Source organism: Heterodontus francisci, chromosome 42 (genome assembly GCF_036365525.1).
Source record: "Heterodontus francisci isolate sHetFra1 chromosome 42, sHetFra1.hap1, whole genome shotgun sequence".
NCBI lineage: Eukaryota > Metazoa > Chordata > Chondrichthyes > Heterodontiformes > Heterodontidae > Heterodontus > Heterodontus francisci.
This window is the reverse complement of record NC_090412.1, coordinates 20142729-20168265: the sequence shown is the minus strand read 5'-3', so window position 1 is coordinate 20168265 and position 25537 is coordinate 20142729. Positions and strand designations below refer to the sequence as shown.

Here is a 25537-nt window from a genome sequence, read left to right as displayed (position 1 = left end):
GAACCTTGGTGAATTGCTGCAGTGCATCTTGTAGATGGTACACACTGTTAACACTGTGCGTCGGAGGTGAAGGAAGTGAATGTTGATGGTGGTGAATGGGGTGCCAATCAAGCGGGTTGCTTTGTCCTGGATGGTGTCAAGCTTCTTGAGTGTTGTTGGAGCTGCACCCACCCAGGCAAGTGGAGAGTATTCCATCACACTCCTGACTTGTGCCTTGTAGATGATGGACAGGCATTGGGGAGACAGGAGGTGAGTTACTTGCTGCAGAATTCCCAGCCTCTGACCTGCTCTTGTCACCACAGTATTTACGTGCCTGGTCCAGTTCCGTTTCTGGTCAATGGTAACCCCCAGTATGTTGATGGTGGGGGATGCAGCGACCGTAATTCCATTGAATATCAAGGGGATTTGGTCAGATTCTCTGTTGTTGGAGATGGTCATTGCCTGGCACTTGTGCGGCGCAAATGTTACTTGCCACTTATCAGCCCAAGCCTGGATGTTGTCCAGGTCTTATTGCATCTGGACAAGGACTGCCTCAGTACCTGAGGAGTCACGAATGGTACTGAACATTGAACATGTTGATGGGATGTTTCATGCGCCATATTAGTGGCACCATTGTAACCTGTTGTGTGATCTATCTACTGCATGTCATGCAAATACTGTAAGAATATTGAGATGTTTTTACATTGATTTTGTTTTTAATAGAGACAAAACTATAATATGTAAAGGATTTGGTGAATCCATGTTCTCGAGAAAGCCTGTCTTTTCCCTGTCATATTCTCAAAAGCCCTTCTCGATCCTCCTGTTAATTAGGAAAACTTTGGAAGCACAGACTTTTATCACAACAGGAAATGCTACAAGTGCACACATCAAAAGTTGTTTTACAACAGAGTTTTGCAAGAGCTATAATAGAGTAAAGGTCTGGTGTCATTGGGGTTTGAGGCCTTTCATCGCTGTTTAACAAACTATTTGAAACCAATGGGTGGTTGTAAAAGACGAAGTAGGGTGCATTCAAAAGAAAGAAAACCATTAACCGAAAGGGCATGAGGCAGATCCCCAGTTTTACTCAGTTTAAAAAAAGGATGGAAAGCTGAATTCAAGACCTGGGGTGTGAACAGGCTTGGAGAAGCCATCTTCATGATTTCTTACTGAAATCTACGCACTGCAAGTTTCTGGACATTTGACTGAGGTGCACTAATGAGTATGTTCGGTTAGGGTGTTTAAAGTTGTATCAATAATAAATGAAGTGAATTATCAAACATATTATTGACCCTAATTGTACAATCTATTTAAAGGATAGGGAAGGGATGATCTAACAAATTGGCCTGGAGCTAAGATTAGTAATTATTTGACCATTGAATGGGTGATGGGCAGCTCTGATTTGATAAACATGTGGCAGTTAAAGTCATAAAATTATTCCTTGAATATTTGAACAATTAATAAATTTGGAAGAGTGTGTGGCCTTATTTGTTGCAAAGATTGAAGTAAGCCCCTAAAGATCAGAGATCTTGTAAGTAAAATAAACCCACAGGCAGCTTGGTGGAAATATTTGAAAAGGATTTTTTGATCGAACCCAGTACTATGGTAATATAACGATTGTTCACTCTGGTCAGAGCTCTGTCAGTGATAAAGGCTTCACCAACAAATGGAAGCGGTTAAAAGATGCATTCCAGAAAGACAGAGCTGAGACCACTATCATACATGGAGTCGAAATGTTTGCTGTAGCCAAAGCTCTTTAACTGTTTTATGACGGACTTAAAGGAAAAAGAAAATAAGCAGAGACACATGAACTATAAGCACTGGAAAAAGGGAAATCAAAAACAAAAAACAAATTTGTTTCGAATATAAATTATGGATATAAATTGAAAATTCACATTATGTGTAGGGACCCTGATTCTGCACAGATGCAGTTTTTTTTTAAATAAAAAAACTTCCCAAACATTTTAGTTAAGTCTTTGGAGGATTTTTGAGGGCTTTAAGGAGGCTAAGTAAATGGAAACTGTAAATAAGTGTTGCTACAAGCAATGTTTAAGAGGAAAAGTAATCACTCAATAGATAAATATAAAATTAGGGCTTAAGCTGTCTTATTTTGTCGTCCCAGATCCCTGTGTAGAGATTTATTTTCTTATGACTTTAAAAACATTATAGCAGTAAAAATAGGGAGAGATAGAGAGACTCACCCCCAACCCACTCCGAGGAGATGTTCTGCAGCAGGGTGAATGGGATGCAGAAGGTGGTGATGAGAAGGTCGCTGACCGCTAGGGAGCAGATGAAGATGGTGGTGACTGTTCGAGACCTCTTTCCCCGTCTTAAAACACACACCACCAGTGTGTTTCCAAAAAAGGCCAGCAGGAAAATCACACAGTAAATCACCACGAAAGTTACCTTGGCGGTGAACGACAACTCGGGGATGTCGATCAGCGGCTGCAGTTTGTATGTCTGGATGAATTTCTTGCGGGAGAGGTTATAAAAATCCAGCAACTGGTTCAGGATTTCAGGGGTAATGTTAAAGGAGCCCGAGTTTTTCATGTCTTTTTCTCTCCTTCCCAGTTGCAATAAGACGGTGCCACTCAAGAAGGTTGCCTTGTTAATTCTTTCTTTCTTTCTTTTGGGCCTCCTTATCTCGAGAGACAATGGATACGCGCCTGGAGGTGGTCAGTGGGGTCAATGTTGTTAACTCGTTTAAGAGGTGGAGAGCCCTGTTCCAAAGAGATTACAGTCAATCTTCTTTTAAATAAAGTAACAACTAAAATACATGAAGTTGAAAAAGGTCTGTTGAAAATAAAACCTACACAATATATTTACAACACAAAGCCTGTTTCAGGAAGCTGAATAGACCATTATATATGAAGTCACACGGAAACAACTTGCTTTAACCCACTCTCTGCAGCAAGTTAGGTGCCAATGTAAAATCTGCACACATAACACCTGTAAACTCAGGTGCTTTAGTCCAGGGGCACAAACACAGAGACATTAAGGTGGGTTTTGGGGAGTAAAACTTTAATCCAGATCTTTTCCACTTTGATGGCCATTGCCTCTTGTGACCTGAATAGCAAGGGGATTAAATGCTGCTCTTTTGGGGAAAACTAAAGGTTTATATTGTTTTTTGCTCACAGATTTTCCCCACACACTCAACTTTCAGCCATGCCTGTGCGCACTATAAAAATGGAAACAGTTTACTTAGAGCAGTGGTTCTCAAACTGGGGTCTGCAGAGACCTTCCCAGCAGCTTCGCAATGCAGGGCCAGCCAAGGGGTGGGCGACCTGAACGACTGTCGAGGGTGCCCGTGGTCAAGAGTGAGTGAGTGAGTGAGTGAGCAGCTGCTGGAGGCGTGTTCTGCTCCACCCGTGCTCCTGCTCTCTCTGTGCTCTGCTCTCCGCGTACTTCTGCTCGCACCGTGATGTGCTTCCCCATTGCTTCTGCTATCCTCCTGCTCCCCTACTACTTGCGCCATGTTCTGCCCTCCCTGGGCCCCTTCTCACTCTGGGCTGCTGCCAAAGAGACACAGGTTCTGCAATGAGAAACAGGTGCACCTATCTAACTGATATCTATAAATAAATACCTGTTTTCTTAAATGCATTATTAAAACACTCTCTACTAGGTGCACTTTCATATTTTGGTATTATATAGTATAATTTAGATGGGAGGGGGCACGATTACAAATGCATTTGAAAAGGGGTCCTTCAACCAAAAAAGTTTTAGACCCACCGACTGTGAGCATTCTGAAGCTGGAAATATAGACCTTACTGTCCAACTTCATAATGCTATGTGTCTGGTCCATTCTCAAACCAAATAAATTCAGTCATTAATTAGCAAGGCAATATTTGGATATCTTCACAGAGTTATAATGAGCTTTGGGATTATCTGAGGTCTTGAAAGGCTGCATTTAAATGCAAGTTTCTGTTTCAGTCACTGGTGTAGTGAGTTGAGGTAGAACATCAGCCATGATCTGACTGGATGGTGGAGTAAGCTCGAAGGGCCGAATGGCCTACTCCTGCTCCTATTTCCTATGTTCCTATGTGTAGGGAAATGAACTGGGTCCAGATAAGCATGAAAGAAGTGAAATAGCCTGCATTACAACAAAACAAAACAGATTGCAGATACTGCAAACAGAAGCATCATATCGGTGTCTTAGGGATGCCCTTTTGAGGTGGAGCCAAGTCCCATTGATCGGCCAGGGATAGGGGGTACCTTACTCTGCAACTGGCTTTACTCTTCCTAAAGGCTTGGGTGCCAGCATTTGGTGCCTGAGAAGGGGAAGTGAACCAGTTCACTGTGCTAACATTCTTCAGCTACATGAGCCCAAAAATGCCCATTAAAATTGTGGCAAGAGCCATAGGAATAAAATACTGGAAACAGACCCCAGGCAATGCAGGAAATTCGGGGATATGTGTTCTTTAAGAATGAGCGAGGTGATGGAAAGGGTAGGTTCATATGGACAAGATAATCTGGAGGTTAAGGAAATCGGAATTATATCTCGGGAAGGGGCAGTAAAATTGTCTGGCTTGTGGTTAAAAAGCAGAGAGGACTGGGTTAACATGTTAGAGTCTACTACAGACCCTCATGCCAGAGAAAGAAGGACAGCTGCTTCTTCAATGATGCAATTAGCAGGGTTTTAGTAATTAGTGATTTCAAACACTGAGCCATCAACTGGAAATGCCCAACTGGATGCGTAGTGACAGATTTGGGAATTGGTAAATGTGGTACAAGACAATTTCTTTCCAAATATTGATCTCTATGCCACATGGAGTCTTGGCTGTGGCAAGTACCATGTTCAAGAATTGGGTACTAAAGTGTTCACCCTGTCCAAGAGTCTTGTCTGTAGAGAGGCTTTGCTCCAGCAGTAGTGCAGGGCAAAATTCCCGCTTGTGTGTCATGCAAGTTGTTATATTAAATACATGTTTTGAGTGTCACAAGGAGATTTGACTTTCCACTACAATTCTGGGTGGGTCTGATGGAGACTACATGATATGTTAGTGCATTCATTGCCTTTACTTTCTCTAAAATCTCTCTTTCTTTCTCTGACTCTCATTCCATATTTTAATTCGTGAGGATTCAGGCATGTGTGCTTCAATGCATGTTTTATTCATCACTGAAGTGACTTCATTGGGTAAGACACATTACAATTATCGGATAATTCCAACAGCAACAATTTGTATTTATAGAACACAAGTGCATAATCAAACAAAAATTGACACTGAGCCAAAGGAGGAGACATTAGCACAAGTGGAGGTAGGTTTTAAGGAGCATGTTAAAAGGAAGAGAGTGAGCTGGACAGGTTCAGGGAGGACATTCCGGAGCTTATGGCCTAGATGGCTGAAGACACAGCTGCTGCTGATGGGGCAAAGGGAGTGGGAGAAACACAAGGGACCAGAATTGGAGAAAGGCAGAGTTTTCTCAGGCTGGAGAAGTTCGCAGAGATAGGGAGGGGTTAGGCCAAGGAAGGATTTTAACATGAACATTAGAATTTTAAAATCGAGGCGTTCCAGAACAGGGAGCCAGTGTAGGTCAACAAGCACAGGTAGGTGAACCGGACTTAGTGCAACACAGAGAGATTTATAGTGAGCACCAAAAAGTTGAGAATATATTAAGTTAATTTGCATCTTTCCTTCATCATCAAATATCTCTGCAATAACACTTACTGTAACGAAAGTTATCCTGCTTCGATACCATGTCTAAATTAAGGACTGTGTTTTTAAAATGAGAACTCCCTTTCCTACCCAGATAATGGCATAGTCTCTCCAGGACATTCCTCCCTTAGTTATTCCTTTCTCTGCCACCCTAGTTTTTGTATTGTCTCTCAGAGGTGCATTTTGTGCATGTGATTGAAAGAGATGCAACTGCTTCCAACAAGTCAGAAGATATTCAAAAAATAAACAAATAATGCAAAACTATCAATGAAAAATATCATTTGCCATGCAGGACAACATGTGTATGCTAAGGAGAAGTAATCCCCTAAAAAAAGACAGTGAAGATAAATTTTGATGAGGAAGAAAAACATCCCGCTGAAGCATTCAGGAGGAATATAACAAACTCTTACAACAGCTCAATAAAGTCATAAAGAAAGAACTTGCATTTATATAGCACCTTTCACAAGGACATCCCAAAGTGCTTTACAACCAACAAAGAACTTGCTTGTTTGAAGTGTAATCAGTGCATTTCACATGTGTCAGGATGACGATCGAGGACTTACGTATCACTACACGTTCGCTTAAAACTTCCAACATCTGAATAAACCTCTTTTGGTTGCCGGACAAGGCAGAATACAACAGCAGGAAGAAGGAGTGCATATGGAAGAGTTCACAATTTTATGTCATTAAGTGCCTTTGAGGCGTCAACTCTCAAAATTGTTAGCAATAACACAAAAGACTGAATGGACAAGGTCAGGGGCCTCCTCAAGCAGTGGGCTAGTACCACCATTTTCCTGTTATCTCTTCTCTCCTTATTCACCCACATACTGAAGCTCAACACCATGCCACACAGTATAGTCCCATTTAAGCACTTCTTAAAGAGGTGTTACACAGTCAGTATTTGAATATATACTCTTCCTCTGTGTCTATAGGTGGCTCCTAGTGCTGCAGAAGAGGCCAGCACTAGACAGCATGATTTATCACTCACACTTCCTTCTTTCAATCATAAGGTCAGAAGTGGGGATATTCGCTGATGATTGCACAATGTTCAGCACCATTTGCAACTCCTCAGAGACTGAAACAGTCCATGTAGAAACACAGCAAGACCTGGACAATATCCAGGCTTGGGTTGATAAGTGGCAAGTAACATTCGTGCCACACAATGACCATCTCCAACAAGAGAGAATCTAACCATCTCCCCTTGACATTCAACGGCGTTACCATCGCTGAATCCCCCACTATCAACATCCTAGGGGCTACCATTGACCAGAAACTGAACTGGAGTAGCCATATAAATACCGTGGCTACAAGAGCAGGTCAGAGGCTAGGAATCCTGCGCTGAGTAACTCACCTCCTGACTCTCCAAAGCCTGTTCACCATCTACAAGGCACAAGTCAGGGGTGTGGTGGAATACTCTCCACTTGCCTGGATGGTGCAGCTCCAACAACACTCAAGAGGCTCAACACCATCCTGGACAAAGCAACCCGCTTGATTGGCACCCCATCCATAAACATTCATTCCCTCCACCACTGACGCACAGTTGCAGCAGTGTGTACCATCTACAAGATGCACTGCAGCAATGCGCCAAGGTTCCTTCGACAGTACCTTCCAAACCTGCGACCTCTACCACCTAGAAGGACAAGGGTAGCAGATTCATGGGAACATCACCAACTGCAAGTTATCCTCCAAACCACACACCATCCTGACTTGGAACTATATCACCGCTGCTTCACTGTCACTGGGTCAAAATCTTGGAACTCCCTTCCTAACAGCACTGTGGGTGCAGCAGTTCAAGAAGGCAGCTCACCACTACCTTCTCATGGGCAATTAGGGGGATGGGCAATAAATGCTGGCCTGGCCAGCAATGCCCATTTCCCCATAAATGAAGTAAAACAAAACTATCAGCAGAGGTAAATCTAATCCAGGAAATTCAGGTCACAAGCATGATGGGGGGGGGGCGGGGGGGGGGGGTGGGCACTGGAGGGTTATAGTGAGACAATGAGCAAGTTTGAGGAGCAAATGAAGAGCTGGTTTGTGTAGCTCCTCAGCTGCACGCCCAAGGATTGACACCTCAGGGACCTACTTATAAAAAAAAGTCGCAATTTGTGAATGATCGACTATGAAGTCACTTGAAGCCATCCAAAGCATTTGGCAAGGTGTAACAGTCTACTAAGCCCTATCGTGCAGTTGTGTAGGAAGACTTCTCAGTCTGGAATCCAGTGTGACTTGTGTGGCAACTTTATAGGCAATTGGAAGAGATAGGGTAGATAGAGAGAAACTATTTCCTCTGGTGGGGCAGTCCAGAACAAAAGGCATAACCTTAAAATTAGAACTAGGCTGTTCAGGGATAATGTCAAAAAGCATGTCTTCACATATAGGGTAGTGTGAATCTGGAATTCTCTTGCCCAAAAAGTTGTTGAGGCTAGGTCAATTGACAATTTCAAAACTGAGATTGATAGATTGTAGGGCCATCAAATGATCCAGTAGAAGCAGATAAAGGCCCATCTGAAACCCAAGAGGCTCCCTCTGACACTCTTCCTACTGGAGAAGGCATCTAGAAGGAGCATTGAAATTGATTGTAGCAGACGCACTATCACCAAAGGCAGCACCAGAGTCAAAACGTAAAGATGCATCCATAAATAATTTATAGGGAAATAAATCAGTTGCACTTTACTCCAGCTTTGTCAAAGAATTTCCATCTGGTGGTGCAGAATCAAGTAGCAGGTGATCAAAGGAGGCACATCGATAGTTAAAGAAGCAACTCAAGCACTTGGGTGAATGCTCCCTATGTGGGAGTCCTACTCTTCCAGGATGCAAAAGTGTTTCACTGCCAATATCCTTTCAGTCATTGTCAGTATCCTGGCTGCCTCTTGTCTACAGATGGATGGCAAAGTTGTGTAAGTCGCAGCAGCCAGCAGTGATCTTGGAGACCCTAACACAGCCGTACTGCAAGATGCTCCTTGATTTGTCCAACTATCTGAAGCATTGCTTCAAAATCCAATTATTTATTCTATTAGCAACATGATAGATGCACAGGGCTAATTGCTGCTGTGTTCAACTTTTGTCTGTAACTGGCACAGTGATGTCATTAGTCTACTAGGGACAGATCCTGCAGTTGTGCCTTTTCCTTCAAATGAACCAGGTACACCGTCAAGACTACTGCTTGGGTAGTGGTGTTAATCTGAATGATCCTGTGCTGCTGATCACTGAACCCCCTAGGAATGGGGTGAGACCTGCTGCATTTGATGAACACCATGGCATTGCGTAGGATGACTATTAATTACTCCCCAGATTTTGAGGAAACCTGGAATACAAAATCTGTAACATTAACTCTGCTTCTCTCTCCACAGATGCTGCCAGACCTGCTGAGTATTTCCAGCACTTTCTGTTTTTATTTCCAATTTCCAACATCTGCAGTATTTTGCTTTCATTAATACAAAATTGCTGTTCCCTTTCATTTCACTGCTATGTTTCCATTATAAAACAATCGGCTGAACAAAGCATCAGTAATCCGCTTGATGTGTTGATGCACTGCTGATTGACTAATAATGCATATGTTCCCTGCAATAGCTTAGAAGGCCACTGTGTCATAGAAGTTCAGCGCAATGTTAACCTTTACTGCCAATGGCAATACTACCAAGGTTGACTGTGGATCAACTCTGTCATAGTTCCAGGACAAAGCAGGGCCTCTGAAGTCAGTGTTACTCAGACATAACATAGATCTGTCTAAGTCTGTAAATGTGGTTCCATGGGTAAGTTTTTTTTTTATTTCCAAAATATACTTTATTCATAAAAATCTGTACAAAATACATTACCAGTTTCAAACAGCACCAAGTCAAAAATTACAAACTGTGCAAAGGTGATCAGTTTCCTTCAATACAATCCTGAGTTGCCTCACAACCCTTCCATTTCATTTGTCATGCCATATACATTTTTACATTTTACAGCACACAAAATTTTCCCGATACAGTTCGAGGGGTTTCCCATGGATCCAGCCCCTCAGTTCAGCTTGGTGGGGGGGACCTTACACTGTGGTCTTTCCCCATTGAGTCTTTTGCCGCGGCTGCCCCAAGCTTTAGTGCGTCCCTCAGCACGTAGTCCTGGACCTTGGAATGTGCCAGTCTGCAACATTCGGTCATGGACAACTCTTTGCTCTGGAAGACCAGCAAGTTTCGGGCAGACCAAAGGGCGTCTTTCACCGAATTGATAGTCCTCCAGCAGCAGTTGATGTTTATCTCGGTGTGCGTCCCTGGGAACAGCCCGTAGAGCACAGACTCCTGTGTTACAGAGCTGCTTGGGATGAACCTCGACAAAAACACTGCATCTCTTTCCACACCTGCTTTGCGAAGACACATTCCAGGAGGAGGTGGGTGACCGTCTCTTCCCCACCACAGCCACCGCGGGGGCATTGTGCAGAGGGGGTGAGACCTTGGGCGTGCAGGAAGGATCTGACGGGGAGGGCTCTTCTCACCACCAGCCAAGCTACATCTTGGTCCTTGTTTGAAAGTTCTGGTGATGAGGCATTCCGCCAAATGACTTTGGCGGTCTGCTCGGGGAACCATCCGACAGGATCCACCGTCTCCTTTTCCCGTAGAGCCTTGAGGACGTTCCGTGCAGACCACTGCCTGATGGATCGGTGGTCAATGGGTAAGTGCTTGTCAGGGCAGATTGCCTCTTGTGCAGTGTGAATACCCCTTCAAAAAACAATGCAAACATGAGCACAAAGTGCAATGCACATTTCGGTAATTGTGGCAACCAGAATTTCCTCAGATTCCTTTTAGGAAGCCATCCATGTCATTGCATAAGAAAACTTGACACTAACCTAAAAAAATAAGATGCCAGTAGGTGAACTTGATTGCTGCTGTACCTCCAACCCACAACAGCCATAAATTACTCCCAGGATTTCATTTCCTCTTAGAGACTAAATTGTAGATGAATGAATAATTGTATATGTTTCAATAGAAGCCTTAATGTATAAGTTATATAAACCTTACTATGAGGTGTACTGCAAGTAGTAACACTGAAGGACAGAAATAGACATTCACTCCTCTAATTCCAACCCAGTCTGTTTCCAGTCACTCACCGTTGAGCTTGTGGGGGCAGTGATCTCTCTCCATTGTGGGTGGGAACCTGGTCATCGGTGCAAGGTGCTTGTGTTGTTGCTGTGCATGGCGCAGGTCTGACCCATACCTCACTCTTGCGCTGTGGCTGTCGCCCAGGCCATTTTCCGCTTCATCTGGGGGATCCCAAATGGACCGGGTCCGGAGGGACACGATGTTCAAACCTCTGGATAAGGGTGGAAAAAACGTACCCAATGTCGCCCTCATCCTAATGACCTCCTTCGTGTGTGGCTGCATCAAGCTGTGTGTCGACCTCCAGTATGCAAACTCCGGGTGTCACTGCGTGCTGGGGTTCTATCTGTCCCCAGTGTTGCGAAGGATGGGCCTGGTCATATTGTCACAGAACGCTCCATCCAGTTGGACTGTGCTGTGCCGCCTATCCTTCGTGGAGCAGTTTCTGCGGGAAAATACCTTTGACCACCGATCCATCAGGCAGTGGTCTGCGCGGAACGTCCTCAAGGCCCTACGGGCAAAGGAGACGGTGGATCCTGTCGGATGGTTCCCCGAGCAGACCGCCAAACTCATTTGGTGGAATGCCTCATCACCAGAACTTTCAAACAAGGACCAAGATGTAGCTTGGCTGGTGGTGAGAAGAGCCCTCCCCGTCAGATCCTTCCTGCATGCCCAAAGTCTCGCCCCCTCCGCACAATGCCCCCATGGTGGCTGTGGTGGGGAAGAGACGGCCGCCCACCTCCTCCTGGAATGTGCCTTTGCAAAGCAGGTGTGGAAAGAGATGCAGTGGTTTTTGTCAAGGTTCATCCCAAGCAGCTCTGTAACACAGGAGTCTGTGCTCTACGGGCTGTTCCCAGGGACGCACACCGAGACAAACATCAACTGCTGCTGGAGGACTATCAATTCGGTGAAAGACGCCCTTTGGTCTGCCCGAAACTTGCTGGTCGTCCAGCGCAAAGAGTTGTCCACCACCGAATGTTGCAGACTGGCACATTCCAAGGTCCAGGACTACGTGCTGAGGGACGCACTAAAGCTTGGGGCAGCCGCAGCAAAGGCTCAATGGGGAAAGACCACAGTGTAAGGTTCCCCCACCAAGCTGAACTGAGGGGCTGGATTCATGGAAAACTCCTCGAACTGCATCCGAAAAATATTTGTTTGCTGTAAAATGTATATGGCATGAAAAATGAAATGGAAGGGTTGTGAGGCAACTCACTCCTGTATTGAAGGAAACTGATCTTTGTACTGTTTGTATTTTTTGACTTGGTGCTGTTTGGAACTGTTTTGTAATGTATTTTGTACAGATTTTTGTGAATAAAGTATATTTTGGAAATTAAAAGAAAACCATGATGCTCCAGTTTGCTGCTATATATTAATCACTTGCTCGCAGTCATTTCTGTCAAGGACATTTCTCCTTTCTGCTAGAAGTTTGTTATCATACTCTTGCTCATCAATATTTTGGAACGTGGAGAATTCATCCCAGAGTTATCATTCTGTGCAGTTATTCATTGGAATCCTCTCAATTAACACCTCACACTGCCACAATGTTCTCAGCAGTACTCATCTGTATTTCCCATTTATCACAGATATTTACCAGTAAAACAGCAAAACCTCATCGCAGATAATCAGATTGTAAAATCAATATGTTTTCCTGGGAGACCAAAAACCTGAATTCTCTTTGAATTCACATCAATTCTACAGCAAGCTTTCCCCATGAGGATAGACCTTCCCAGTATAACTGCCTAGAGCTGGAACGCAATTCTAGTTTAATGAATAAAGCAAAAATACTGCAACAATAGGAGTCTTAACTCTCGCAAGTCAAATGCCTTGGATTCTGAACATGCACTATGTAAGCAATTGCAACATGTCTATTATTCCAAACTTTAAAACAAACATCAGTACAAGTTATAATATTTGAGATTAAGTAGGACAATGATGCAATTCCAGGCATGAATTCAGTCCTTGTTCTGTGAGATGGCTAGAAGTGAGAAAAAGACCACTTTGTCCTCTTAGCAAGCTTGGTTCGGTTTATGCTTTCATCCCCTTCCCCTCCTCTCACATCTTTAACTGGGTTCCCTGCTCCTCACCTTCTACACAACCATTCACTGCATTATCTTCCACCATTTCCACCACCTACCTGATGATCCCACCATCAAACTCATCTTCAGCAAGTTCCCCTGCAAGTCACACACCATCCTGACTTGGAACTATATTGCCGTTCCTTCACTGCTGCTGGGTCAAAATCCTGGAACTCCCTTCCTAACAGCACTGTGGGTGTACCTACCCCACATGAACTGCAGTGGTTCAAGAAGGCAGCTCACCACCACCTTCTCAAGGGCAATTAGGGATGGGCAATAAATGCTGGCCTGGCCAGCGACACCCACATCCCATGAATGAATTAAAAAAATGAGTTCTTATCTTGTGTAGTAACCTTTCATGTGGCATTGACCGGACACATTGGGCGGACTCTTGTCCTCTTTAAAAATAATCAATGGGTGCGACCATTTCCAGGACCCAGCCCCTCACTTGTTGTCAGCTCGCCCGCCTGGGAGATCCTACTGGAGGTGACCAGTTGAGAGGTCGCCTCTGGGTCTGCCACCCAACTAAGTGTGGCGGCAGGTTCCTCAGGCTGCAGGCCCAATCAGAGGGCTTGCAGCCTCGGAAAGAAGTCTGTCCCCATCGTGAAGCACCCCTCTGAAGTGGTTTGAATTTGTTTATAAAACTGACCTCAGCTACCAGGCCACCCTTATGGAGAGGAAATCCTTCCACATGATGGCTTGCGGCCACAGCTGTGGTCCACTGATCAATGCTGCTCTGATGGTTGTGTAAAAACAGGAGGCCCCATGATCCCCCTAGCCAGCCACCAGCAAGACGTCTCATGGCACCTGGAGGCAGGAACGCATCAGACTGTTGACCCAATACCAGGATTTCTGAATTTCTTCCCAGTTCCACCTTCAAACCTGCCCCCACGGGATTGGGAAGATTCTGCCCGTTAACTTCTCTCTCTCTATACAGATGCTGAGCATTTCCAGAATTTCCTGTTTTTTAATGGATTTTTGATGTCATTTTTACTAAACAAACAGAAGACCTGCACATGATTCAATAAAAACATTCAACGCTGATTATTGGACCTCCTGTGTTCTGTAAAATGATCATTTATTTTCTGCCCAGTTGCTAACGGCAGACTTTGAACCCTCTATTTTTAACAAATGCTTCTGCTGCCACGTGCTGTTGAGAATAATATTGCAGTTCAATCACTCGTAGCCTGGAAACTGCTGCCGAAGAAAAGCTTTAGAGTGCCAGGATCTGAGGGAGTGAGAGAGGAGCAGCAATATTGGTCACACGCCACAGCGCTTGCCCATCATGTTTTCTGATGCACAGAAAACCGCTGAAATCCCAGGACCATCTCCCAGGCAGTAAGGAAAACGTTACAGGGAGAAAACTAGAGTCTGCATTTAAGGATGAGTAGATAAGAATTTTTGTTCTTATTTTTAGTTGCCGTATTCAGTGCTACATTCATCTCATCTTCATCTTCAGCCTCCTTGTCTCGAGAGACAATGGATACGCGCCTAGAGGTGGTCAGTGGTTTGTGAAGCAGCGCCTGGAATGGCTATAAAGGCCAATACTAGAGTGACAGACTCTTCCACAGGCGCTGCAGATAAAATTGGTTGTCGGGGATGTTACACAGTTGGCTCTCTCCTTGCGCTTCTGTCTTTTTTCTGCCAACTGCTAAGTCTCTTCGACACGCCACACTTTAGCCCCACCTTTAAGGCTGTCTACCAGCTCTGGCGATCGCTGGTAACTGACTCCCACGACTGTGGTCAACGTCACAGGACTGCATGTCACGTTTGCAGACATATTTAAAGCGGAGACGTGGACGGCTGTGGGTCTGATACCAGTGACGAGCTCGCTGTACAATGTGTCCTTGGGGATCCTGTCATCTTCCATGTGGCTCACATGACCAAGCCATCTCAAGCGCTGCTGACTCAGTAGGGTGTATATACTGGGGATGTTGGCCGCCTCGAGGACTTCTGCATTGGAGATACGGTCCTGCCACCTGATGTCAAGGATTCTCCGGAGGCAGCGAAGATGGAATGAATTGAGACGTCACTATTGGCTGACATACGTTGTCCAGACCTCGCTGCCATAGAGCAAGGTACTGAGGACACAGGCTTGATACACGCGGACTTTTGTGTTCCGTGTTAGTGCACCATTTTCCCACACTCTCTTGGCCAGTCTGGACATAGCAGACGATGCCTTTCCCATGCGCTTGTTGATTTCTGCATCTAGTGACAGGTTACTGGTGATAGTTGAGCCTAGGTAGGTGAATTCTTGAACCACCTCCAGAGCGCGGTCGCCGATATCGCCGAAAATTCCTTCTTCTGAAGACTTGAACGCATGTGAGAGCAGCAGGGAGAAGAAGATCCCAAATAGTGTAGGTGCGAGAACACAGCCCTGTTTCACGCCACTCAGGATAGGAAAGGGGCCTGATGAGGCGCCGCTATGCTGAATTGTGCTTTTCATATTGTCATGGAATGAGGTGATGATACTTAGTAGCTTTGGTGGACATCCGATCTTTGCTAGTAGTCTGAAGAGACCACATCTGCTGACGAGGTCAAAGGCTTTGGTGAGATCAATGAAAGCAATGTGGAGGGGCGTCTGTTGTTCGCGGCATTTCTCCTGTAGCTGGCAAAGGGAGAACAGCATGTCAATGGTGGATCTCTCTGCTCGAAAGCCGCACTGTGCCTCAATGCTACATTAAATATGTGATATTAATATAGGTTGTTATTCATAGAATCATAGAAATCTATAGTACAGAAGGAGGTCATTCAGCCTGTTGTGTCTGTGCCAGCAGCAAAATTGCTATCCAGCCCAATGTCACTTTCCAGCTCTTGGTCCATAGCCCTGTAAGTTAGCGCACTTCAAGTGCATATCCAAGTGGTTTTTTAGATGTGATGCAAGTTTCTGCCTCTACCACCCTTTCAGATCCCTAACACCCTCTGGGTGAAAAGTGTACTCCTCAGCCACACACCCCATCTGATCTTTCTACCAATTTCCTTCCTATCTATTCTATCCAGGCCCCTCATAATCTTATACACCTCAATTAAATCTCCCCTCAGCTTCCTCTGATCCAAAGAAAACAAACCCAGCCTATCCAATCTTTCTTCATAGCTAAATTTTTCTGGTCCTGGCAACATCCTCTGTACCCTCTCTAGTGCAATCACATCCTTCCTGTAATGTGCTGACCAGAACTGTACACAGTAGTTTAGTTTAGTTTAGAGATACAGCACTGAAACAGGCCCTTCGGCCCACCGAGTCTGTGCTGACCCATTTATACTAATCCTGCACTAATTCCATATTCCTACCACATTCCCACCTGTCCCTATATTTCCCTACCACCTAACTATACTAGGGGCAATTTATAATGGCCAATTTACCTATCAACCTGCAAGTCTTTGGCATGTGGGAGGAAACAGGAGCACCCGGAGGAAACCCACACAGACACAGGGAGAACTTGCAAACTCCACACAGGCAGTAGCCGGAATTGAATCCTGGTCACTGGAGCTGTGAGGCTGTGATGCTAACCATTGCGATCACTGTACTCAAGCTGTGGCCTAACTAGTGTCTTATATACAAGAGCAAAATACTGCAGTTGCTGGAAATCTGAAATAAAAGCAGAAAATGCTGGAAATACTCAGCAGGTCTGGCAGCATCTGTGGAGAGAGAAACAGAGTTAACATTTCAGGTCTGTGACTTGTTATCAGATCTGAAAGGTCACAGACCTGAAACATTAAGTCTGTTTTTCCTTCCATAGAGTTTTATACAGTTCTAGCATAACCTTCTTGATCTTATATTTATGCCTCAGCGAATAAATGTATCCCGTATGCCTTCTTAACCACTTTATCTACCTGTCCTGCTACCTTCAGGAATCTGTGGACATGCACTCCAAGGTCCCTCTGTTCTTCTACACTACTAAGTAACCTGCCATTTATTATTGTGTTTTCCCTCCACAAATGCATTGCCTCACACTTCTCTGGATTGAATTCCATTTGCCACTTTTCTGTCCAGCTGACCATTGATATCTTCCTGCACTCTACGGCTTTCTTCCTCACTATCAACCACACAACCAATTTTTGTATCATCTGCAAATTTCTTAATAATCTCCCCTACATTTGTTATGCCATACAATATACCATGAAAAACAAGGGACTCAGTAGTCAGCCTTGCTGAACCCCACTGGAAACAGCCTTCCAGTCAGAAAAACACCCAATGACCCTTTGCTTCCTGCCACTGAGCCAATTTTGGATCCAACTTGCCACTTTCCTTTTGATCCCATAGGCTGTTATATTTCTGATCAGTCTGACATGTGGGACCTCATCAAAATCCACGTAGACCACATCAAATGTGCTACCCTCATCGACCCTCTTTGTTACCTCCTCAAAAAAGTTCAATCAAGTTAGTCAGGCAGACCTTTCTTTAACAAATTCATGCTGACTGTCCTTGATTAATCCGTGCCTTTCTAAATGGCCTGTTCCTCAGAATTTTTTCGAATAATTTCCTAATCACCAAGGTTAGGCTGACTGACCTGCAATTACTCAGTCTATCCCTTTCTCACTTTTTAAACAGTGCAACGTGAATAGTCCTTCGGTCCTCTGGCATCATATCAAAGGCCAGAGAGGATTGGAAAATGATGATCAGAGCCTTCACTATTTCCTCTCTTGCTTCTCATAAGTATCCTGGGATACCTCTCATCCAAGCCTGCTAAAACCCTTAATGTTTCCTTTCTCACTATGTTTATTCCATCCAATAATTCATACTCCTCCTCCTTCTTAACTGTAATGTCTGGATCATCCCCCTCTTTTGTGAAGACAGATGTAAAATATTTATTAAGAACCATGCCCATGTCTTCTGCTGCCACAGACAGGTTACTTTTTGAGTCTCTATTAGGCCTTACTCTTTCTTTAGTCATCCTCTTTCTCTATACGTATTTATAACACACCTTTGGGTTTTCCTTGATTCAACCTGCCAATATTTATTGAAACCCTCTCTTTGCTTTCCTAATTTCCACACTTCCTAAAGGCTTTCTGTAGTAGTGAGCTCTCACGTAAGCTTCCTTTTTTGCGTTAACCTACCCTGTATGCTCCTTGACATCCAACAGGCTCTAGATTTGGGAGTCCCACCCTTTTTCTTGGTAGTAGGGTATTCGTTCTGAACCCTCACTGGCTCCTCCTTGATTACCTCCCACAGCTCTGATACTGATTCATCTTCAGGTAGCTGTTTCTGGTCCACTTTTGCTAAGCCACCTAGAGAGTGATAGAGAGATATATATACAGCACTGAAACAGGCCCTTCGGCCCACCGAGTCTGTGCCGACCATCAACCACCCATTTACACTAATCCTACATTAATCCCATCATATCCTCACCTTCCCTCAATTCTCCTACCACCTACCTACACTAGGGGCAATTTACAATGGCCAATTTACCTATCAACCTACAAGTCTTTGGCTGTGGGAGGAAACTGGAGCACCCGGCGGAAACCCACGCAGTCACAGGGAGAACTTGCAAACTTCACACAGGCAGGACCCAGAACCGAACCCGGGTCGCTGAAGCTGTGAGGCTGCAGTGCTAACCACTGCACCACATTTCAACTTAGTAAAATTGACCTTTGACCAAGTGAGAATTGAGAGGGAGAGGGGGGAGGGGAGGGAAGAGGGGGGGGGAGAGAGAGACCTCAGTGTTACTAGCAGGTATGTCGTCATGTGACCATCTCTTTGTTTGAAACAGCAACTTCTGGAGGGGTCTTTGAATTTCAGAGTCCATCAGACATACTCAGTAGGGGGGTGGAGTTTGGCTCTTTCGAAGTCAAAGGGGTGTCAGTGTCTTTTGATTACCAACATTGGGAAAACCAATCTCGCTAATTGGATGAGGGAACACTCCCATTGTTTCAGCTAGACTGGTTAATTTCTTCTGTCTTTCAGCCAGCCCTCGTCTTCTCAGAATTAAAATGTGCAGCCATTTTTTTTTAAATCTGTTCCGTTCTGCTTTTTAAAGTTATTTGCAATATCCAGTAGAAGTTTCAAGCAGTGTCCCATATGATGAAATTAATGTTTCTATTTGGCAGATGTGGGTTCCATCACATGGCATTAGTCAAGAAACAAAAGATGTGTCTAGAGGAGGTGTGAATGGCAGAATAATGACGAGCTGCTGCATCTCCCAAAAGCAAAAACAAGAAAAACAAAAGATGGAAACATGCAAAGAAAAGGAAACAAAAGGGAGGCAGAGGTTATGGTCTGAAATTGTTGAACTCGCCTGTTGAGTCCAGAAGGCTGTAAAGTGCCTAATCGCAAGAGGAGGTGCTGTTCCTCAAGCTTCTGTAGAATTTTTTTGGAACACTGCCGGAGGCTCAGAATGAATGCTGCCAAGAGTGAGAGGCAGAGCCAAATGAGATATCTGGCAAATTAACCAGACACAAAAGACATTCAATGATAACATTACAGCTGTATTGAGCAAAGTGGGTGAATTCTATGTTTCAATTCAATCGAATTACATTGAAAGGTTTCAATTAAATAGAACTGTGGAAACTCTAAGAAAATGTCAAATTGTCTGATAGTGCTTGCATTTCATATAGCTTCTTTTCACAAATACAAGCATTTTCTAGCTACTGGAGATAAGTTTTGAAGTGGCCAATTTGTGCACAACAAGGTTCCAATTGAATAGCCAACCAGACAACCTGTTATTTAATGGTATTGCTTTGAGGAGAAATGTTGAGCAGGAGACTCCGAGAACTCACTGCTCTCCTTTTCAAGCTGACCAACAAATTCTTTATGTCCACCTGAGCAGGCAGAAGCCACTTTGCTTTAAGGTACCTCTGACAATGCAGCACTCCAGCAGAACACCATACCAACATTCAGGAATGGAGGACAAGTAAAGACTGGCTATTCCATTAAACCAGCCCCATATTATGAAATACCATGACTCCCATTGTTCCCCTCCAGTACACCCACCAGTCACAAGATCACCTGGGAGAGGCAAAAAAAAAAGAGAACAATTGCAATTCAGGGAATAACAGTCTGGTAAATTATTTTCCAACCCACAGAAGGTGATCAATACAAATTCCAGGAGACCAGTGACCATGTGACACATCACCCAATGCCCCAAGCTGCAATACTGATCATAGTTAGGATATCATACAATTCCCTTTTAAACTCTTGCAACAAATCCACAGTCACTGCACTACCCAGCAATCTCTTCCAAAGGTCAACGATCCTCAGCGAAAAGACAGCTCAACTAATTCGATGCTTATAGACTTTTAAGCCATGTACCAAACTAATGGCTCGCCCCTGAACCTTTTCCAGGCCTTTATATCACCCAGCATGTGAAGGAACATAGCATTCTAGACGAGGCTTAATTAAGTTCTATATAAGTCAGTATAGTGCATTTTGATTTGAATAAGATCATTCCAGCAATACATCTGAATACTGTACTGTACTTTTGCCATAGCTTTGTGGCACTGATTGTAGCCCTTGAGATTCATGGATTATAACATCTAGGTTCCTTTTCCACTCAGTCGCATTAAGCTCTGAACTCCGCATGACATATCTATGCTTGGCATTGGTGCTACCCATGCACATAACGCTACATTTGCACATAACTTTACATTTGCCGATATTAAATGACATCTACAAAATGCAGACCCATTCACGGATTGTATCTTGATCTGACTAATTGTTTTTGGTGATCTAAGGTGCTAACACTTGCACAAATCTCTATCACCTACAAATGTACAGATGGTTCATCTAATGCTTCACCCTGATCATTAATGAAGGCGGTAAAGAGCAACAGTTCCAACATTGATCCCCCTGATACTCCATTGGTTGATTGGTACTCCCCATGGTGAGCCAAAGGCCTTGGTAACACAGAAACATAGAATATAGGAGCAGGAGTAGGCCATTCGGCCCTCCGAACCTGCTCCGCCATTCATTATGATCATGTCTGATCATTCAACTCAGTAACTTGTTCCCACTTTCGCCCCATACCCTTTGATCCCTTTAAACCCAAGAGCTATATCTAACTCCTTCTTGAAAACATACAATGTTTTGGCCTCAGCTGCTTTCTGTGGTAGCAAATTCCACAGGCTCACCACTCTCTGGGTGAAGAAATTTCTCCTCATCTCAGTCCTGAATGGTTTACCCCGTATCCTTAGACTATGACCCCTGGTTCTGGACTTCCCCACCATTGGGAACGTCCTTCCTGCATCTACCCTGTCAAGTCCTGTTAGAATTTTATAGGTTTCGATGAGATCCGCCCTCACTCTTCTGAACTCCAGCGAATATAATCCTAACCAACTCAATCTCTCCTCATACGTCAGTCCCACCATCCCAGGAATCAGTCTGGTAGACCTTTGCTGCACTCCCTCTATAGCAAGAACATCCTTGCTCAGATAAGGAGACCGAAACTGCACACAATATTCCAGGTGTGGCCTCACCAAGGCCCTGTATAATTGTAGCAAGACATCCCTGCTCCTGTACTCGAATCCTCTTGCTATGAAGGTCAACATACCATTTGCCTTTTTTACTGCCTGTTGCACCTGCATGCTTACCTTCAGCAACTGGTGTACGAGAACACCCAGGTCTTGCTGCATATTCCCCTCTCAGTTTATAGCCGTTCAGATAATAATCTGCCTTCCTGTTTTTGCTACCAAAGTGGATAACCTCACATTTATCCACATTATACTGCATCTGCCATGCATTAGCCCACTCACTCAACTTGTCCAAATCACCCTGAAGCCTCTCTGCATCCTCCTCACAACTCACCCTCCCCCCCAGTTTTGTGTCATCTGCAAATTTGGAGATATTCCATTTAGTTCCCTCATCTAAATCATTAATATATATTGTGAATATCTGGAGTTCTAGCACCGAACCCTGTGGTACTCCACTAGTCACTGCCTGCCATTCGGAAAAAGAACCATTTATCCCTACTCTTTGTTTCCTGTCCGCCAACCAATTTTCTATCCATCGCAATACACTACCCTCAATCCCATGGCTTTAATTTTACATGCTAATCTCTTATGTGGGACTTTGTCGAGAGCCTTCTGAAAGTCTAAGTCTACCACACCCACTGGCTCCCCCTCATCAACTCTACTAGTTACATCCTCGAAGAATTCTAGTAGATTTGTCAAGCATGATTTCCATTTCGTAAATCCATGCTGACTCTGTCCGATTCTACCACTGTTCTCCAAGTGCTCTGCTATAAAATCTTTGATAATGGACTCTAGAATTTTCCCCACTACCGATATCAGGCCGACTGGTCTATAATTCCCTGCTTTCTCTCTATCTTCCTTTTTAAATAGTGGGGTTACATTAGCTACCCTCCAATCTGTAGGAATTGTTCCAGTCTATAGAATCTTGGAACATGACCACCAATACATCCACTATTTCTACGGCCACTTCCTTAAGTACTCTGGGATGCAAACCATCAGGTAACAACCCTCTGTCCACAAGAATCAAACTTATTATCTACTCTTTGAACAATCCATCAATCTCACAGAACTCTAACTGATTTAATAACTTAGTGTGTGGTGCCTTATCAAAACTTTTTGAAAATCCAGGTGTATTATGTCAAGCAGGTTTCCCAAATAATCCAAAATTCCACCAGGTTCGTAAGCCATTACCTTTATTTCCAAAAGCCTTGTTGAGAGTCTCCAGTAAATACTAATAGACGAAAAATGATGAAATTTCTTTTCAATTCTATCAACATTAAAGGCAGTAGAGATGAAGAAGCCCAGAGGAAATTCTTGGCAAAGGAGTTTATAACAAAAGACTAAGAGTTGTGTTATGCAAATACTATGTGAGTAACAGGCAAAAACTAACATTTAAAAATCATTCAAGCATTATTTGCTGAGCTACTGCTGCCAACCCATTCTTGGTAATTTATTTTTTTTTTATTTCCAAAATATACTTTATTCATAAAAATTTGTAAAAATTACATTGCCAAACAGTTTCCAAACAGCACCAAAAAATACAAACATTGCAAGGGAGATCAGTTTCCTTCAATACTGTCATGAGTTTCTTCCCAACCCTTCCGTTTCACAATTGTCATGTCAATTACAGGTTTACATTTACAGCAATTGAGAATATTAACGATACAGTTCGAGGGGTTTCCCATTGATCCAGCCCCTCAGTCCAGCTTGGTGGGGGAACCTTACACTGTGCTCTTTCTCCATTGAGCCTTTGCTGCGGCTGCCCCAAGCTTTAGTGCGTCCCTCAGCACGTAGTCCTGGACCTTGGAATGTGCCAGTCTGCAACATTCGGTGGTGGACAACTCTTTGCGCTGGAAGACCAGCAAGTTTCGGGCAGACCAAAGGGCGTCTTTCACCGAATTGATAGTCCTCCAGCAGCAGTTGATGTTTGTCTCGGTGTGCGTCCCTGGGAACAGCCCGTAGAGCACAGACTCCTGTGTTACAGAGCTGCTTGGGATGAACCTTGACAAAAACCACTGCATCTCTTTCCACACCTGCTTTGCAAAGGCACATTCCAGGAGGAGGTGGGCGGCCGTCTCTTCCCCACCACAGCCAACGCGGGGGCACTGTGCGGAGGGGGCGAGACTTCGGGTGTGCATGAAGGATCTGACGGGGAGGGCCCTTCTCACCACCAGCCAAGCTACGTCTTGGTGCTTGTTTGAAAGTTCTGGTGATGAGGCATTCCGCCAAATGACTTTGACGGTCTGCTCGGGGAACCATCCGACAGGATCCACCGTTTCCTTTTCCCGTAGGGCCTTGAGGACATTCCGTGCAGACCACTGCCTGATGGACCGGTGGTCAAAGGTGTTTCCCCGCAGAAACTGCTCCACGAAGGATAGGTGGTACGGCACCGCCCAACTGCATGGTGCGTTCCGTGGCAATGTGACCAGGCCCATCCTTCGCAACACCGGGGACAGACTTGGTAATTTATAAAAATCTTCTATCATAGCGCATTTGCCTGAATGCATTCTCAAGGACATCTGGAGCGCTAAGTAAGTGTTTAAATGGGACACATCACAGTCTTTGCAAGTAGGGAGAACAAATTCCATGGCCAATCATAGATGCGGCATAGGGCTTCCAGCAATGAATGAATTTGCATTTATATAGTGGCTTCCATGACCTCAGGACATCCAAAAGTACTTTGCAGGCAATGAGGTACTTTTGAAATACAGTCACTTGTCGGAAATGCAGGAGCTAAGTTATACATAGACAGGTCCCACAAACAGCAATGAAATAAGTAACCAGATAATCTGTTTTAGGTGTTGGCTGAAGAGTAAATATTGGCCAGGACATTGAGGAAAGCTCACCTGCTCTTACTTGAGTAGTGCCATGGGATCTAACACATCAGGACCTCGCTTTAACATCTCATCCGATAGACAACATCTCCGACAATGCAGCATTCTCTCAGTACTGCGCTGAAGTGTCGGCCTAGATTATGCATTTAACTCTTCGGACGAAGCCAAGCAAATCCTCTTCACCTGGCTGCAGCAGATGTGACATATGCTAATTTGGACACAGCAAGCTTCGACAAGATCTGTTTTTGGCGATGTTGGTTGAAGGATAAATATTCATTGGGTCACCAGGGAAAACTCCCCTGCTTTTAGTCAAAATCATGCCATAGGATCATTTATGACCACCTGAGATTAGGCAGTGCCTCAGTTTAACCTGTTCGGTTTAACCATTTGAAAGACAACACCTCTGGCAGTGCAGCACTCCCTCAGTAGCTCCAGACAGCTGACCAATGAAAGGAACCATCTGGGATAATTAGCAGTCTGCTGGTGGGTTAACACTGAAAGAGGATTGATAAAACACTTCATAATTTATGGAAAATACTCCCCCTGAAAGCATCTGTACATAATATTTTAAACAGCTACGATTGCTCTGAGAACATACCTTATTTGCATAAAGTACTCCTGAGTACAGGAAAGAGAAGAATGATGACTAGTGAGAGAAGACCACCACCAGAATACTTTGGGAGTAATGTGAAAACAGAAACAAGAAATCCAGAGCTGGAAATGTTGAATACGTGCTGTGTCGTGTGTTAGAGTGATTTACTTCAATTTATGAAATAGGGCTAATGTGATCAAAAAGTACATCCTGAAGGGATTGTTATCCTTAGTGCATGAATACAAATTAACTTATCAAGCTGAACCACTTCAATAAATTGCTAATTTTCTGTGTACTGATTGCTGTTATAATTTGATGAAAGTTATTTTGCATTGTCCTTTTAGAGAGTGTATTTAATTTATTAAAGCTCAGGAATGTGGGAGAAAAAGATATGCAGAAAAGTTACAAACAAAAGGTTGCATTGCTTTGATCTCTTAAGTGCTATTCACAGGCTACTAAATGGTTCAATTAGCAAAGATGTTGTCCAGTGTGGAACTAAGGAAGCTTCCTGGGATTCGATCCTAGTCCTTACTGAACTTAGTTGGTTAGTGGTAACTAGGCAATTTAATGACTGCAGACCCAAGTTTAGGCAAAGACAGACAATTAACCAGGGTTCTCACTGCTGATCTCTATCCAATGGCTTCCTTCTGGAAGGACAGGATAAAGGTCAGACTCGAACACTCTCTGCCCCCACAGTTGGGTAGCCTACCAAGACTCACATGTTGGGAAACTCATGGTAGCAAATCAGTTAGCTGTTCGACGTTGCTCAGTTTTTCTGTTTACTACAAAAACTAGTATTTATATAGGACCTTTCAAGCAGCAATACAAAGAAAAAGCAGACAGTTGATCCACCAATGCCAATTCACTGATTGGCAGTGAAATTTAAAACCTACCTTGCTGCCTAAACTTCGATGATAAAAGGGTCACTCAGGAA

At 44.1% G+C, this 25537-nt stretch overlaps 1 protein-coding gene across 1 annotated transcript in view; it reads right to left on the bottom strand.

Moving 5' to 3' along the window:
• Positions 1–2526, bottom strand: part of LOC137355345 (pyroglutamylated RF-amide peptide receptor-like) — a 39282-nt gene extending 36756 nt beyond the window's left edge. Inside the window, exon 1 of the mRNA XM_068020338.1 lies at positions 2178–2526. Coding sequence (XP_067876439.1) covers positions 2178–2526 — 349 coding nt within the window. The remainder of the gene's footprint in view (positions 1–2177) is intronic.
• Between the last annotated feature and the right edge of the window lie 23011 nt (positions 2527–25537).